Below are 17,828 nucleotides of genomic sequence, written 5' to 3' on the forward strand. Positions count from 1 at the left end.
AAGCAACGCTTCAGACTGACTGTAACATCAAAATAGCAACTGTTGTCTCCCCTCTTGCTGTGGAAGGAGCAATATCTTGTTAGTGAGAGAGAGAGAGAGCCTGTGGGATGTCAAAAATGTTGGAGTGTACAGTTAGTTTTTGATGGACTGTAGACCATGGTCTCTCTTTGGGGGCTTTGCTGTTGCTGGCACGGTGGGTGTTGGGAATGTTGATGCTTCATGTTAGAATAAGTGGGGGGAGGGTTGATGCCACTTGCCACTGCTTGTGCAGGGGCAGGGAGGGCAAATTGGGGTTCTTACTTTTTTTCTGTCATTCATGCTTTGAGGTTTTTCTTCTCTTTAGTGGATGTCTGCGGACAGTAAGAATTTCAGGTTGTATACTGTACACAATCTCTGATATTAAGTGGAACTACTGAACTCCACAGTTAACACAAAGCACACTGCAGATGCTGGGGTCAAAGCAACACGTACAAACACGCTGGAGGAACTCAGCAGGTCAGGCAGCATCCGTGTAAATGAACAGTCAAAATTTCAGGCTGAGACTTGTCCTGACGAAGGATCTCAGCCCGAAACATTGACTGTTTGTTTCCACGGATGCTGCCCGACCTGCTGAGTTCCTCCAGTGTGTTTGTACATGGACTCCATAGTTACCTGTGACAGTGAAAACCACAGATACACTTCTCTCTGGCTAAAGGAACATCCTTATATCCTGAGGCTACATCCTCTGGTCCTAAATTCCCTTGCTATATGAAGCATCTTCTCCATGTCCCCTCTATAAACCTCCTTTGAACCCTCTCCAATGCCAATACATCCTTTCTTAGATATGGGGCCCAAATACTGTTCACAATACTCCAAATGCAATCTGAAAAAAAGACTTAAAAAGTCTCAGCATTACATCGTTGCATTTATATTCTAGTTCTCTGGAAATGAACTGTATTCTATTTGCCACTTCTTTGTCCATTCTCCTAATCTGTCCAAGTCCTTTGGCAGACTCCCTGCTTCCTCAGGACTACCTGCCCCTCCACTATGTTGTATTATCCAGAAACCTGGCTACAAATCCATCAGTTCCATCATCTAGATCTTTAAGATATAACGCAAAAACTAGTGAACCCAAAACTGTTCCCTGCAGAACACCACTAGGCACTAGCTGCCGACCGGAAAAAGCCCCTTTCCTTACAACTTTTTGCCTTCTGCTAGTCAGCTAATCTGTCCATGCTAATATCTTTCCTGTAATTTCCACAGGCTCTCAACTTGTTTAGCAGCCTCATGTGCTCTGAAAAGGCCTTCTGAAAATCCAAGTAAACAACATACACCGACTCTGCATTGTCTATCCTGCCTGTGACACTATTGCAAGCATGTTTTAATTATGCTTTTATCCTACCCTACATGACAACAAACTGGATTCGATTCAATTTGGGGTGTGTCATCTTAATCTGGTTCGATAATCTGGCAGGAGTGATGTAAGACATTAAATGGCCTTTCATGTCATAAAGGCCTCAATCCACAAACTTATTTTCACCCAGGAAACAATATGCCCCCATAACTCCTCCATCAACAAATTATTTATCAGTATTCAGAACTAACCTTCTTATCTCATCATTCCCTCATTAACATTGTACAAATGAAAGCATCACACCCACATATTACAGCATGCACACACTTTTGCTTGTGGTGACAAATACAAAATACTAATTCAGAACTTTACTTATATTTCACTTCAACAGGCAAGCTACCATTATGGAGTCAAATACTCTTTCTTTTGTTATCCACGAACTTATAAAATATCTTTCAGCTTTGCTTATTTTAGCCTGCCAATATTTTCTTCATGCTTTCACAATTTCCTTATTCATTTCATTCCTGATCTGTGTAAGTTCCTCCAGGTTATATGTGTCATTGACATCACAGCATCTGTCAAAAACTTCCTTTTTTTAATGTTTTAACTTGCTTCCTCTTTCCCTGATCTGATTTGGACAGGTTTGAATAACTGAGAGAAGATGCCATTACTTAAGTGTCTGGAAGTCCTCACTGAGGCGCCTGGGTTTCTGTCTTTTGCTGAAAGACTTCCTCTAACTCTCCTTATCTTGTTCTGTGTAGCTGATGCCAATTCCATCAGTTATGCTGTACTCACGAGGGAATGCCAACTTAATGTTTTTCTATGAAGAAACTACTTATGACAAGCTCTGTTCGCTTTGTCTTCCAATCATTTTCAGTCCTTAGGAATTTTAAGGAGTACTGAAGTGCCAAATAATAGATGAGGTGAACCAACAGCCCAAACTAACTGAACAGCATCTCGTTAATGATCCCCCTACAGTGTGCCCAGACATTGAGACACTCATATGATGCAAGCCTGAGCGCTAAACTCCATTCAGCTGATCTGGTGTCAACTCTGCTGGCTGAGCTACTGTCACAGTCTGCCTGCTCTGCATTATTTCAGAAGGACCAATTTTAGCATTGAAAATAGGCTTCCTAAAATGGCTACTGGTATAGTGCGGTCCACATGTGCGTTTGTTTGTCTATTAGTCACCAATTTAGCACCAAGAACTTCCAAGCTGAATGCTCTAAAACCGTATTTTAGGGTCATTGTAGCCCATTATCATTATTTACTTCAAGCAATCCTATGCTTGAAAGCTTAGAAAAAATGAAAAAAAAATTCTGCTTTGCTCCACTTGCATATATGTGAAAGAATTAGCATATAGATTTGCAAGTTAATTTTTAAGACATCTCATTGCCACTTTACAAGGATTTACCTGAAGGTGTAGTTCCCTTCCACGTCTGCTGATGTTAACACTATGCGGTTGTCCATTAGCCAAGTTCCTCTGATCCAGGTCAATTCTGTACGGCTCCCTTGTACCTCCAAGGTTATATCGAATTTGCAGACTTCCTGTAAAAAAATGAGAGGATCTCTCAGTATGGATTACCAGCTCTGGTTTGAAGGAATTAAGATCCTTCCTTTCTAACTTACAAGTACACGCACAATTTTGACTAACATTTCTTTCAAAGATAAAATACGTCAATGCACCTGGACAACTGTGAATGCTACTTGCCTTGCAGCATCTGCAAGAGAGGTTTAAAATTGGTGGAAGTTCCATCTGATCATCTCTTGATACTGTGAATGTATCCAGTGAAAGGATGAACTAGATTCTTGATTCAGAATCACTGGATTCTGGAATGGTTTTGGAGGACTGGAAAATCCAAATGTTACTCCACTCTTTAAGAAGGGAAGGAGTTGGAAGAAAGGAAATCATAGGCTAGTTAGCCTGATTTCAGTGGTTGGGAAGATTTGGAGTCCATTATTGTATGAGGTTTTGGGGTACTTAGAGGTGCATGATAATGTAGACTAAAGTCAGCATGATTTCCTTAAGAGGAAATTTTGTCTGACGAATTTGTTGGAATTCCTTGAGGAAATAACAGGCAGGATAGGCAAAGTCACTGGATGTTGATTACTGGGATTTTCAGAAGGCCTTTGACAAGTTACTGTGCATGAGGCTTCTTAACAAGTTAAGAGCCCATGATATTACAGGAAAGATATTAGCATGGATAGAAAATTGGCTGACAGCAGGAGGCAAAGAGTATAAATAAATAGGGCCTATTCTGTTTGGTTGCCTATAACTAGTGATGTTCTGCACAAGTTAGTATAGGGACCACTTATTTTCATATTATATATCAACAATTTGAAGGACAGAATTGATGGCTTTGTGGCCAAGTTTGCAGAAAATACAAAGATAGGTGGAAGGGCAGGTAGTATTAAGGAAGCAGGAGTCTATAGAAGGATTTAGCCAGATTCGAGGAACGGGCAAAGAACTTGCTGATGGAATATAGTGCAAGAAAGTAAATGGTCATGCACTTTGGTAGAAGGAATAAAAGAGTCAACTATTTTCCAAATAGGAGAAAATTCAAAAATCAGAGATGTAAATGGATTTGGAAATCTTTGTGCAGGATTCCCTAAAGGTTAACTTGCAGTTTGATTTGGTGGTAAGAAAGGCAAATGCAATGTCAGCATTCATTTCCCGAGGACTAGAATATAAGAGCAAAGATGTGATGCAGAGGCTTACTAAGACCACAGGTGCAGTATTGTGAGCAGTTTTGAGCCCCTTATCTAAGAGAAGATGTGTTGGCATTGGAGAGGGTCCAGAGGAGGTTCACAAAAATGATTCGGGAATGAAAGGGTTAATATATGAGGAGTGTTTGATGACTCTGGGCCAGTACTCACTGGAGGGAAAGAAACATACTTTCAATTGAAATAAAGTTATAAAGCACACATTAAACAGATCTTACTTGTCTCTGTCACTGGTGTATTTTGTACAACATTTCTTCTCACATCAGAGCAGCCCACATTTTTCGCAGCTAGATAGCTGCTAGATATTTGCTACATCCTTTTGTAATACAACAACAGATCCAAAAAAACCATTTAAAAAGCGCCTCTGGGTTTATAAAGAAATGTTCAGATGAGGGAATGGCACTTTGAACTGATTTGGGGTAAGTGTAAACTACAAATAGATAATTGGAGAAACAGTCTCAGAGAAATATTATCCATATGGCTGACAGAGAGCAAAAACAAACCTGTCTGTCACCTACAGGAAAATATAAATGGTTATTGAGGTGGGCAGAAAAATTACAAATAGAGTTATCAAGAGACACATGAAGTCATGTATTATGTGAAAATAAACAGGCTGAAGCAATACACAATAAATAGTCAGGAACTGAGAAACACTGCGTGTCAGATGACTTTGAAGACTATGTGCACAGACCCCAAAAGGTAGCTGAGTAAATCTAAGGAATACCTTCTTTAATTAACTAAGGCATAAAATATAACTTTACTGAATTAAAAGCATTATTTAAATGAACATTTCATGGAGATTAACAATGTTAGGAATTGTTTGAGATTTTGTAATTAATCTCTTTTTCTATTGAATGGTTGTTTATTTTAAAATACGTATCTGCTCTGTCCCTCAGTGTATTATGCTTTTCTGGCAGGGGCCTTGCAGTTTTTCTTTCCCCTACATGCTCTGTGTAAGTTGTACTTTGTGTGAGTTCATCCCATAACAGGTACTCTTGTAACACAGAGTGTACCTTACAGGAAGGATCATTCTCTCTGCTGAAAGACCAACTGGTTTTGGGTAACGCACTGGGCCTCTTTTCCAAACTTGTTGATCTTCTAGCAACAACTGGTTTCTGCCTTAGTATAGCATGTCCCTAAGAAAAACTGGTAGTGCACAGCTCTTGTGCTATTGAGCTATTGGGAATCAACTATCAATACATTCGCTCTCCACCTATCAAGCAAAGGGGTATTCTTACAGATGAGGAATGATAACCTTGTTGTATTTGCAATCTCAAAAGCTGCTTGCACACTGCCAATGTTCATGGAGGGTTTGAAGGCTTCCACTGGACTATATCCTGGGCCTCACAGGGGAGTTACAGCAATGAGAATTTGGCTAAATTGCGTCGACTATTTTGGGAAAATGGCCAGCAGATACATTTTTCCTGTAAGTAGATTTTGGGTCAACATTGCCCATAAGCTTTCAAGTTCTCTTCAGGAACTTCTCTCTCTGTGATAAGAGAAGAAGTTGATCCAGTTTTCCAGTATGTTCTATATGTAACAATTGTAACCAACCCCATTTTCTTTAGTGAGGAAGCAGGTAGGAACAAATCATGCTGTAATGCTTCAGTATTTCTGTACTAGAGCCACGCAGAACAGTATAATCTGGATTAATGATATATTGGGTTGCCCTATTTCTCTTTATCTCTGGTTGTTCCTCTTTGCATGCAGATCAAAATCAGGTTTATTATCAATGACATATGTTGTTAAATTTGTTCTTTTGCAGCAGCAGTACAGTGCAAGACATAAAAATTACTATAAGCTACAGAATAAATAAATAGTGCAAAAGGTAAACAATGAGGGTGTGTTGACGAATTCACAGACTGTTCGGAACTCTGATGGTGGAAGGGAAAAAACTGTTCTTAAAATGCTGAGTGTGCGTTTTCAGGCTCCTGTACACTCTCCCTGATGGTAGTAACCCAAAGAGGGCATGTTCCAGATGGTTAGGGTCTTTAATAATCGATGCTGCCTTTTTGAGGCTCTGTCTCTTAAAGGTGCCTTAATAGCAGGGAGCTGGTTAAATCTACAACTGTCTGCAGCCTCTTGCAATTCTCTACATTGGAGTCTCCGAACCAGGTTATGATGCAATCAGTCAAGGTGCTCTCCACTGTACCTTGGTAGAAATTTGCAAGTCTTTGGTGATATACAAAATCTCCTCAGATTCTGAGTGAAGCAGAACCACTGGTGTGACTTCTTCATGGTTGCATCAATGCTATAGATCATTGGGATCTCCTCTGGGGAAGGTATGACCTGTACTAAAGCGAGGAGGGGTTACACCTGAACCCGAGAAGGTTCAATATCCTTGTGGACAGGCTGGATAAAGTTGCTTGGGTGGGTTTAAACTAATTCAGCAGGGAAATGGGAACTGGAGTGAAAGTGCTGAAGATGAGGTACAAAAACGGAGGCATTGCGTAGTGAGACTCCTGGCAAGGGAAGGCTGATGATATGACAAAATTGCAGCCAACAGGATCATTTGCAACATGAAAGTTGGACAAAATTGAAAAAAGAGTGAACACTAGATTAAAAGTGTTATATTTTGACATGTGCACTATATGGAATAAGGTCAATGAACGTGTAGCACAGTTACAGATTGTTAAGTATGAAGTTACAGGCATCATTGAATCATGGCTGAAAAAATATATCTGGGAGCTTAATGTCCAAGGATACACATTGTATCAAAAGGATAGGCAGGAAAGCAGAGGGTGCGGTGTGGCTCTATTGGTAAAAAAGTAAATTAAATCATTAGAAAGAGGTGACATAGGGTCAGAAGGTTATTGAATTGTTGTGAATAGAGCTAAGGAACTACAAGGGTAAAAAGATCATGATGGGAGTGAAATACAGACCCCCCAAAAGTAGCAAGGATGTGGTCTACAAGTTACAGTGAAAGATTGAAAATGCATGCCATAGGGCAATGTTACAATAGTCATGGGGGGGGGGTGTTCAATCTGCAGGTAGATTGGGAAAATCAGGTTGGTGGGGGATTCCAAGAGAGGGAAGTTCTAGAATGCCAATGAAATGGCTTTTTAGAGCAGCTTGTGGTTGAGCCCACTAGGGGATCAACTATTCTGGATTGGGTGTTGTGTAATGAACCGGAATTGATCAGAGAGCTTAAGCTAAAAGAGCCCTTAGGGGAAAGTGATCATAATATGATTAAATTCATCCTGAAATTTGAGAAGGAGAAGCTAAAGTCAGATGTGTCAATATTACAGTGGAGTAAAGGGAACTATAGAGTCATGAAAAAGGAGTTGGCAGAATTGATTGGAAAAGAACACTGGCAGGGTTGATGGCAGAGCAGCAATGGCTGGAATTTCTGGAAGTAATTCAGAAGGCACAGGAATATACAGAATCAGGTTTATAATCACTGGCATGTGTCATGAAATTTGTTAACTTTGTTAATTGTTGGGATATAGAACCCAAAGAGGAAGAAGTATTCTAAAGGCAAGATGATACAACCATGGCTAACAAGGGAAATCAAAGCCAACAGAAAAACCAAAGAGAGGGCATATAATAGAGCAAAAATTAGCGGGAAGTTAGAGGATTGGGAAACTTTTAAATACCAACAGAAAGCAACTAAAGAAGTCATTAAGAATGTAAAGATGGAAAATGAAAGTAAGCTCACCAATGATACTAGCGAGGATACCAGAAATTTCTTCAGATACATAAAGTGAAAAAGAGAGGTAAGAGTGTTTTCAACAACCACTCTCTAGAATGGTTCTGGAAGAATGGAAAAATTGCAAATCTTAGTGCACTCTTCAAGAAGGGAGAAAGGCAGAAGAAAGGAAATTATAGGCCATTTATTCTGATCTCAGTGGTTTCTAAGATCTTGGAGTCAATTGTTAAGACTGTGGTTTTGGGGAGCTTGGAGGCATATGATAAAATAGGCCATAGTCAGCATGGTTTCCTCAAGGGAAAATCTTGTCTGACAAATCTGTTAGAATTCTTTGAAGAAATAACAACCAGGATAGATGAAGGAGAATCAGTTGATGTGTGTACTTGGAATTTCAGAAGGCCTTTGGCAATGTGCCACTCAATGAGGCTGCTTAACTAGCTATGGGCCCATGATATTACAGGAAAGATTCTAGCATTAATAAAGCAGTGGCTGATTGACAGGAGGAAAACAGTAGGAATAAAGGGCACCTTTTCTGGCTGTCTGTCTGTGATTAGCAGTGTTCCACATGGGTCTGTGTTGAACCACTTCTTTTTACATTATATATCAAAGATTTGGGTGATGGAATTGATGGCTCTGTTGCAAAGTTTGCAGATGATATGAAGACAGGTGGAGGGGCAGATAGTTTTAAGGAAATAGGAAGGCTACAGAGGATTTAGACAGATTAGGAGAATGGACAAAGAAGTGGCAAATGGAATACAGTGGGAAGTGTATGGTCATACACTTTGATAGAAGAAATGCATGGGTTGACTATTTTCTAAATGGAGAGAAAATACAAAAATCTGACTTGCAAAGGGATTTGGGAGTCCTTGTGTAGGATTCCCTAAAGGTTAATTTTCAGGTTGAGTCTGTAGTGAGGAAGGCAAAGACAATGTTAGCATTCATTTCAAGAGGACAAGAATATACATGTAAGGATATAATGTTGAGACTTTATAAATCACTGGTGAGGCCTCACTTTGAGTATTGTGATTAGTTTTAGACCCCTTATCTTAGAAAGGATGTGCTGAAGCTGGAGAGAGTTCAAAGGAGGTTCACAAAAATTATTCCAGGATTAAATGTTTTGTCTTATGAAGAGTGTTTGAAGGCTCTGGGCTTGCATTCACTGGAATTTAGAAGAATGAGTGGTGACCTCATTGAAGCCTATTGAAAGGTGAAAGACCTTGATAGAGTGGATGTGGAGAGGATGTTTCCTAAGGTGAGAGAGTCTAAGACCAGCAGACATAGCCTCCAAATAGAGTGGTGTCCTTTTAGAACAGAGATAAAGAGGATTTTTTTTAACCAGAGAATGGTGAATCCATGAAATTTGTTGCTTCAAGCAGCTGTGGAAGCCAAGCCTTATGTACATTTAAGGCAGAGGTTGATAGATTCTTGATTGGTCAGGGCATGAAGGGATACGAAGAGAAGGCAGGAGATTGAGGCTGAGAGGATAATTGGATCAGCCATGATGAGCTGGTGGAGCAGACTCAATAGGCCAAATGGCCTAATTTTGCTCCTATATCTTATGGTCTTATGGATAACCCCAGGATAGATCCTCTGAGATGTTGACACCCAGGAACTTGAAGCTACTCACCCTTTCACCTCACCACTGACACCTCAGTAAGGATTGCCGTGTGTTCTCCCAACTTCCCCTTCCCTAAGTTGAGTGGGAGGTTGTTGTTGCAACTCTAGTCAATTGGATGATCTATCTCACTCCTGTACACTTCCCTGTTGCTACCTGAGATTCTGCCAACAACTGCAGTGTCTTTGGTGAATTTATAGATGGTATTTTAGCTGTGCCTAGCCATAGAGCTATGATTGTAGAGGGAGAGGAGCAGTGGGTTATGCATGCATCTTTGAAATGTGCATGCTCTGATTGATAGTGAAGAAGAGATGTTACTGACCTGCACTGATTGTGGTCTCCCGATAAGGAGATCAAGTAACCAATTGCAGAGGGAGGTACAAATACCCAGGTTTTGAAGTGTGTTTTGCAGCTTGGACCTCCAGACAGTAGAGAAGATAGCTCAGATGATAACATGGGTGTTGTGAGGAATGAACCAGACCTGAGCCACATTGACCTACACCACAAGTACCTCACACCTTATCAGAAGGTTGTGGCCAGTTGCAGTGAGAGAATATGCCAGTTTATTTGGCCTTAGCAAGCAAAGCAGAGAATATGGGATGCCAAAATTGTACAAAGTCACAGTAAGAATACTGTCATCATAGAAATGTTGTGATGTATGAGAAAGACAGCGCCCTCTAGATTTATAAAGTTGGAACTGAGGAACCTGAGGGAAGATTACCTGTAAATTATGAATTTCAAAGGTGATTGTAAGGTTGTTAGTAAGAACCTCGTGGGCTGTCTGGAACAAGGAGTAACTGTCTCATATTAGAGGGTTCATCTTTCAGGACAACTGAGATGAAATTTCTTTACCAAGCAGGTAGTAAACCTTTGAAATTCTCTATCTAAAAGGGCTGTGAAGGCTTAGTGACTCAAGACAGAGGTAGGCAGAAGTTTATTTATTAAGCTAAGCAAGGTTATTGGGGTTAGTGCATGACCATGACACATGAGGTAGAAAAACAATCAAGATTTGTTTAAAGGCTGAGCAGGCACAAACAACCAAACAGTCTAATCCTGCAAGACACATAAAATGCTGGAGGAACACAGCAGGCCCGGCAGCGTCTATGGAAAAGAGTAAACAGTTGATGTTTGGGCTGAGACTATTTGTCAAGGTCCTGAAGAAGGGTCTCAGCCTAAAACGTTGACTGTTTGCTCTTTTCCTTAGACACTGCCTGGTCTGCTGAGCTCCTCCAGCAGTCTGTGTGAGTTGCTTTGAATCTCCAGCATCAGCAGATTTTCTGGTGCTTGTGGGTCTAATCCTGCTTCTGGTTCTTTTTGTTTCTTATGGTAAATTATTTACAAAGGTTATTTGCCATGTCAAGAATTAAATTTGTAAATTTGAAGAGGTTGGGAGAAGGATGAGATAGAAGGGATTTTTTTTTGGCATTTGATGGCAGTCTGGTAATACATAAAAAGAAAGTGCTGGAAACATTCAGCAGATTGAGCAGGATTGAGAGAAAATAGAGCTAATATTTCAGGTCAATGACTCTTCATTGGAAATTAGCTATCTGGAAGAATGATAGTAGTCGAAGCTGTTATCATATTTAATAGAACACAAGGTGCTTTTGAAGCTCCTTAATGTTTCAAGATATGTACCAAGTGCAGAAATGTAACAGTAATAGTAAGCTGGGCTGCTGTTCTTCAGCCAACACAACCATATGGACCTAATGTGCTGCAAATTTCTATGACTCCAAGAGATCATTTGGCACAGAAGGGGCCTGTTTGTGTTATCTCTGTTTGAAAGCACTAGTCAATCTGTCACAACTTCCATTTAGCCTTTTCAATTATATGTTCACTTCTGCTTTGAAAGCTTTTATTGAATCTTTCCCTGCACTTTCAGTCGGTGCAAAATAAATTCCCAGTTTTCTCTCCAGTTCTTTTCTCAAATCTTAAATCAATAACCTCCAGTCATCAACTGTCCAGCCAGTGAAAACTGTTACATTCTATCTTCTCTACCACACCCCTCATAACTTCAAACATCTGCATCAATTTATTTCTAAATATACTGCTTTTGAAGGACATTCTCCCCTCCCACTCTCACCTCCTCTAAATAACTGAACTTCTTTTCATCAGAATTTGAAAAGAGGGTTTGTTTACTGATGGTTTGTCAGTTCCACTTGCAGCTCTTTGATAAAGGAACCATTCCCTGACAAATAATATCTGTACTGCAAAGATCCCAGGCAGTGGCCACCTCTAATTATGTGCCCTTGACATTCTATGGTATTAGCATTACTAAGTTCCTAACCACCAATATCTTGGGGTCCACATTGATCAGAAATACTAGACTAGTCACAAAAATAATGTGGCTACAAAATTAGTTCAGAGGCTGGATATCCTGAGGCAAATGAATCACTTTCTGATAATTCTAAACTTTTCTATCATCTATAAGGTACAAGCAGGGGTGAAATGGAATATTGGTATTGGTATTGACTTACTATTGTCACATGTACAGTGAAAAGCTTGTCTTGCATACTGTTCATACAGATCAATATACAGTGAAAAGCTACTTATACAGATCAAATCATTACACAGTGCATTAAGGTAAAACAATAACAATGCAGAATAAAGTGTAAAACCTATTGAAAACTGTAGTGCAGGTAAATGATAAAGTGTAAGATCATAACAAAGAGTGCATCTTATCATACAAGAGTGTAATAACACTGAGATAGAAGGTGTCCATGTTCTTTCAGGCTTTTGTATTTTCTGCCCGATAAGGGAGGGGAGAAGAGGGAATGCCTGGTTATGTAGCAGTGTGATGGAATATTTTCTACTGCCTGGATAAGCTCAACTAAGGCAACTCTGCGGAAGTATAAAGCCATTGGGGACAAAACTGCTCAATTGACTGGTATCCTATTCATCATCCTGAACATTCATTCTCTCCACAATGCCATGCAGTGGCAGCACTCTAGGCTGTCTCTGAGCCTGGCGGTATGTTCAGCCTGAAACCACTTACCACCAAGCTCAGAGAAAGTCTAGAATGCTCTCAGAGTACCTCCCAAATACCCTCTACCAGCAAGACGAAGGAAGGAAGGAAGCAAGTGCACGGGAGAAGCAATATCTGCAGTTTTCCCTCCAAGAGACACATCAACCTGAACTGTAAGACTATCATGGCTGAGTCTAAATCCTTCCCCATGAGTACTGGAGGAGTAACTTCAACAGGAAGACGACAAAGAATCAAGAAGACAGCTCACCATCAGTTTCTGAAGGGCAATAAATGCTACCCCTGCCAGTGACGCCCAGATCCTACAAATGAGTAAATTAAAACAGAATCCTGATTTACTGTATCAGTTTATAAATTTACTGTGATTTTTTTTGGGGTCCTGGCAGACGCTATATATTGGCATGCTAAGTTTAAAATGACACTGGTTTACAATTCTCAAGATGCAGGATTGATAATATATTGGGTTTGTAAGGCAAGTTAGATAAAGATATTTATTTTATTTTATTTGGAGGTAGAGCACAGTAACAGGCCCTATGGTCCAATGAGCCCACGCTGCCCAATTACACCCTTGTGAGCAATTAACCTACTAACCTGTACATCTTTGGAATGTGGGAGGAAACCAGATCACCTGGAGGAAATCCACACTGTCATGAGAAGAATGTACAAACTCCTTGCAGTTCAACCCGAGTTGTTGGTTTTATATTATTCTAATGCTAAACTCTACATTACCAAACCAATGTAAGTAAGTTAAAGACATCAGGGATGTTTTGATGCATATTCCTTGAGGGAAATTATGAATAGTTGTAGGGAGAATATTGGAAAAATTGTTGTGGTGGGGCAGGAGGAGTAACACAGGTTTCCAGATGGAGAACCCTCTGGCATATAGAGCAGATATCACCAGTACTGAGCCCACAGATGCAGGCATCTGTGACTTGAAAATATGATTGCATAGAATTAATCTGTACTCAGTGCTGCTGGCAATGAGATTTTTAATATGCTGAAATGACTGGGAGAGATTTAAAGAATATCAAAACATTGTCTCAGTGGGGAGGCTTCAAATCACACTAATTCACAACTATCAATATGATATAACCATTTTATTAAGAATTATAACTCAAGATAGTAGATCTTTACATTTTGAATAATTAACATACACCAAGCATGTTGACAATATTGTCATGTATCTGGAGTCCTCAGGGAACCTGCAGAGATTCGGCATGTCATCAAAAACCTTGGCAAACTTCTATAGAATGTGTGGTGGAAAGTGTTCTTATGGCTACATTATGGCCTGGTATGGGAATACCCATGTCTTTGAGCAGAAAATCATATGAAAGGTAATGGATTCAGTCAGTATGTCACAGGCAAAACCCTCCCAACCATTGAGCACATCTACATGGAACATTGCCGTCGAAAAGCAGCATCCATAATCAAAGTTCCTCACCACCCAGGCTGTGCTCTTTTCTCACTCATCAGGTAGAAGGTATAGGTGCCACAGGAACTACACCACCAGGTTCAAGAACAGTTACTACACCTCAGCCATCAGGGTCCCGAACAAAAGGGGATAACTACACTCACTTAAGGGCTCTTTTATTTTGTTATTTCATGTTCATCATTTATTGCTGCTTATTTATTTTCTGCAATTCTGCATTTTCATTTGTTTACTGATTTTTACAGTAACCCAGGCTAATTAAACCCAATAATAATAACCTCCACCTATGGAGGGATGAAAATGAAGTTTACTGCATCTTTAAAAAAAAGAACTTGGGGGGAAAAAAAGCTATGTGAAAACGATGTGTGGCTGACTCAGGCACGGACAAGCGAGAGAAATACAGCAAGCTATTAGAAATTAAAGATATAAACTGTTAAAAGAGGAATGAGTAGTGAGTATCTCTAACTTACTTTCTTGAAAACCTTAGGGTGAAACCCCAGGAGGTGAGAGGGTATCAATAAAAGGTTTATTGAAACTACAGCGATAATAAGCAGCAGGTATAACGGGATAATATCAGCAGAGACGAATGTCCAAGATCTCTAACGTGTAACCAGGAATTAGTTCTGTTAAATCATACCAAGAAAATTGGTGAATTAAAACACTTCTACTGTTCCGAGTGTATAATTTGTGTGTGAAATATGTTCAGTAGTGTTGTAACTGAGAATTGTTTGGAAATGACAATGTCATATTGAATTATTTTGAAATAGAAAATAGAATTTAGAAAACTCTTTCATCAGATAGAATGGATGACTCTTGACCACCAGGTATTCCAGATTGGGGAAGCAGGAATGATACAGAACCACTACACCTATGCAGCACCGTGAGTTAATCCTGAAGTAAGCACCACTGCCTCTGCCTTTACCTGAAGGCTGCTCTCTGGTCCATAGAGTGGAGGGTAAAGCCTTTGGGCTAAAGCACCATGTCTGGACTGCTGGAGATGAGCCATGTCTCTGTGAAGCAGTGTATACAACAGTCCCTGATGTCGCTCTGGACTGCAATCTTGCTCTGAGATCTTCAGTCTTATTTTCAAGAGACTGTATACTAGTCAGGAGGAAGGTGAAGGATGATAGGGTGTTGAAGCCTCAGGGGTCTATGTTTCAGTTTTACCTGCAGCCCAGCAAGTCAGCTGTGCTTTCTTAAAGGAAAACTGCGCTTGCTTCCTGGATGGTCTTCAATCAGGAGCCTGCTGATTTTGAAGATCAATAGATTTTTAAATGAACTGAAACAATGTTGCTTACTGAAGTACCTGACTGTGGATTTCAGCTGAGGTAGTCCTGAACAGGAACATTGCCTGGCATTATCTTGAATGATGATCGATGGAACAAAGGTGTAGGCCAGTGTTCTTATATAACAAATCTTATTGAAAATAACCCCATCTGGGACCACTTACTTTGCTAAATGTTCCCTGGAAGTTAGCTAAATACCTAAACAAGAAGGTATGAGTCAGACTGATTCTTGACATGGTGGGACTGGCATAGGAAAAGGCATTCAGTTGAGTTCAGAAGAATGAGGGATTTCATTGAAATGTTCAAAAATTCTTACAGGAATCGATGGCAGGATACAGGGAGGATGCTTCCCCTGGCTGGAGTGGGGTTGAAACTCTGGGTCATGGTATGAGGGTATAGGATAAGTCAGTTATGTTTGAGATAAGGAAATACTCTTCAGTCAGAATATACTTACACAGAGGGCTACGGAGACTAAGTCACTGAACATAGTTATAAAGGAAATAAATAAACCATGAAAAGTCATCAGGAAATATAAATAAAGAATGGGGTTGTGGTATCGAGACAGTTCATGTTGAATAGCAATGCAGGCATGAATTGCGTAGTCTTGCTTCTACCTTTCTCTGTATTCTAAATATCTATCTTGCCACCCATTTTCTATCATTGGTTATGCCAATCAGCATGGTGATTAATTTGAGGATCTTCGCTCCAATCAATTCATCATAAAATTGGTTAAGTCAGAGTAGAAATAGCAGAGAAGGTAAAGATTTTTGGGGTGGAACTATGGTCAGCTCAGAAGACAAATAAAGGGAGGTAACTTTTGTGAGTCACCAAGGCCAAACTCTTCAGCTCTGCCAAGGTACATGTCTGCTCTAATTCAAGTACCTTGGCAGAGCAAAGCATTCCATTTAATGCTGGTTGTATTTACACTGTTACTGTACTATGATTATTACTTCTCGGTCATTTGATGCCTTGATCATTTGAGTGATCTATGGTTGTAAGAAAAATTAAATTCTTACAGTTTGTAGTTAAAGGCTGCTCAGGAGGAGAAAATAGCTTTAGGAAGGCAAAGAGACCCAGAAGGCTGCAAGATACTGGAATCTAGACCCAAACATCAATCATCCCTCTGCATGTACAAATGTTCCTTGACACACTGAGTTCTTCCTGCAGTTTATCTTTTGTTTCAGGAAGGTAAAGACTGAGGAAGTAATTAATCTCAATCAGATAAGTAATGGAACCAGGTAGAGGCTATCTGAAGGCTTCTCTACCATTTAATATTTAACCGCACTTGTGTCTCAAAACCTTTATGCAATGAAGTCACAATACATTCCTACCAGTTTCATAAGCTTCAGTTACTTCTCTCTCTGTCTGGACTTTAAACATAATTAATGCAAGGAAGGAAATTAATTCTTTTCCTGATTTTATTTGAGCAAAGCCATGGAGCCCAATTAATATTTTAGGTTTATTGTATGTGTTATGGTGACATCACTGCAATATGTCTTTAATAATCAACATTTACAATAATTCCAATTCCTAATAAATTGTACTGAATAATTTAGTAGTTTGTCTATCAGCAAGATTGAACAACTGGAATCTTATCAATGAGATAAGCTTACAATTTATGATAATTCAAAATTAGTATTTATTATAGAAAGGATTAATTCCTGCCATTTTCTAAAGAAATGCTTAGTTAAAGAAGTCCTTAAAATGTGATGCAAGATTGAAAAAGAGGCAATGTTAGACACTTACAGGTGAAATATCAGTACAGATTCTCCTGTAGCTGTTGCATCTTCTCTGAGAATAGCAAATAAAGTAAAGTTGATTGAGAAACCACAGGAGTTTTTCATGGAGCTCAGCATCATGGATGGGGTAAGAGAAACTAGACAGACACACAAGGGAGAAAGGAACAGAAGATGGGGGAGAATGGGCCATCTCGGCCTATCCTAGCAGGAAGTTTTAGTAGTACTACACGAGGGAGGGGGTCGAGGTTTAAACTAGAGTAGCAAGGGGATGGAACCACAGCAACAGAACTGATAGTGGAGCGGTTGTGGAGAAAGACGTTGTTAAGCCTGTATACAAAGTCAGGAGTCAAAACGTGGAACATGGTGGGACTAATGTTCTAATCTGCAAATATATTTCAATGCATTGTAGGAAAGGTGGACGAGGTTAGGGCATGGATCAGCACATGGAATTAGGGCATTGTAGCCATTAGTGAGACTTGGATGCAGGAAGGGCAGGAATGGCAGCCCAGTGATCTGGAGTTCCATTGTTTCATACGTGATAGAGCGGGAGAGATTAAAGGGGGAGAGGTGACAATACTTGTTAGGGAAAATGCCATGGCAGTGCTCAGTCAGGACCTACTGGAGAGTTCATCTCATGAAGCTTTATGAGTAAAACTGAGGAATAAGAAAGGTATAACCACGTTAATAGGATTATATTATAGGTCACCCAACATTCTGAGGGATTCAGAGGATCAAATTTGTAGATAGATTGCAAACTGTAGCAAGAAACATAAAGTTATCATTGTAGTTGATTTTAATTTTCCACATATTGACTGGGTTCCCATACTGCTGGATGGGAAACAATTTGTTAAATGTGTTCAAGAACATTTCCTTAATCAGTACATAGAAGTCCCAACTAGAGAGAGTGTGATACTAGATCTCCGGTCAAGGAATGAGACAGGGCAGGTGCCAGAAGTTTGCGCAGAGGAACGCTTTGAATCTAGTGATCATATTTCATTTGATTCAAGGTAATTATAGGCAAAGATAGGTCTGGTTGTCGGTTTGAGATTCTAAATAGGAGGAAGGTCAATTTT

At 39.8% G+C, this 17,828-nt stretch overlaps 1 protein-coding gene across 2 annotated transcripts in view; it reads right to left on the bottom strand.

Annotated features, from left to right (window-relative positions):
• The window catches only part of LOC140732153 (contactin-associated protein-like 2), a 1,811,541-nt gene that overhangs the window by 106,077 nt on the left and 1,687,636 nt on the right, over nucleotides 1-17,828 (bottom strand). For both annotated transcript variants that reach the window (XM_073054373.1, XM_073054374.1), the window contains exon 20: nucleotides 2,748-2,881. In XM_073054373.1, the coding sequence (XP_072910474.1) occupies nucleotides 2,748-2,881 (134 nt within the window). The remainder of the gene's footprint in view (nucleotides 1-2,747; nucleotides 2,882-17,828) is intronic.

The sequence above is a fragment of the Hemitrygon akajei genome, chromosome 8, assembly GCF_048418815.1.
Source record: "Hemitrygon akajei chromosome 8, sHemAka1.3, whole genome shotgun sequence".
In the NCBI taxonomy this organism is placed as follows: domain Eukaryota; kingdom Metazoa; phylum Chordata; class Chondrichthyes; order Myliobatiformes; family Dasyatidae; genus Hemitrygon; species Hemitrygon akajei.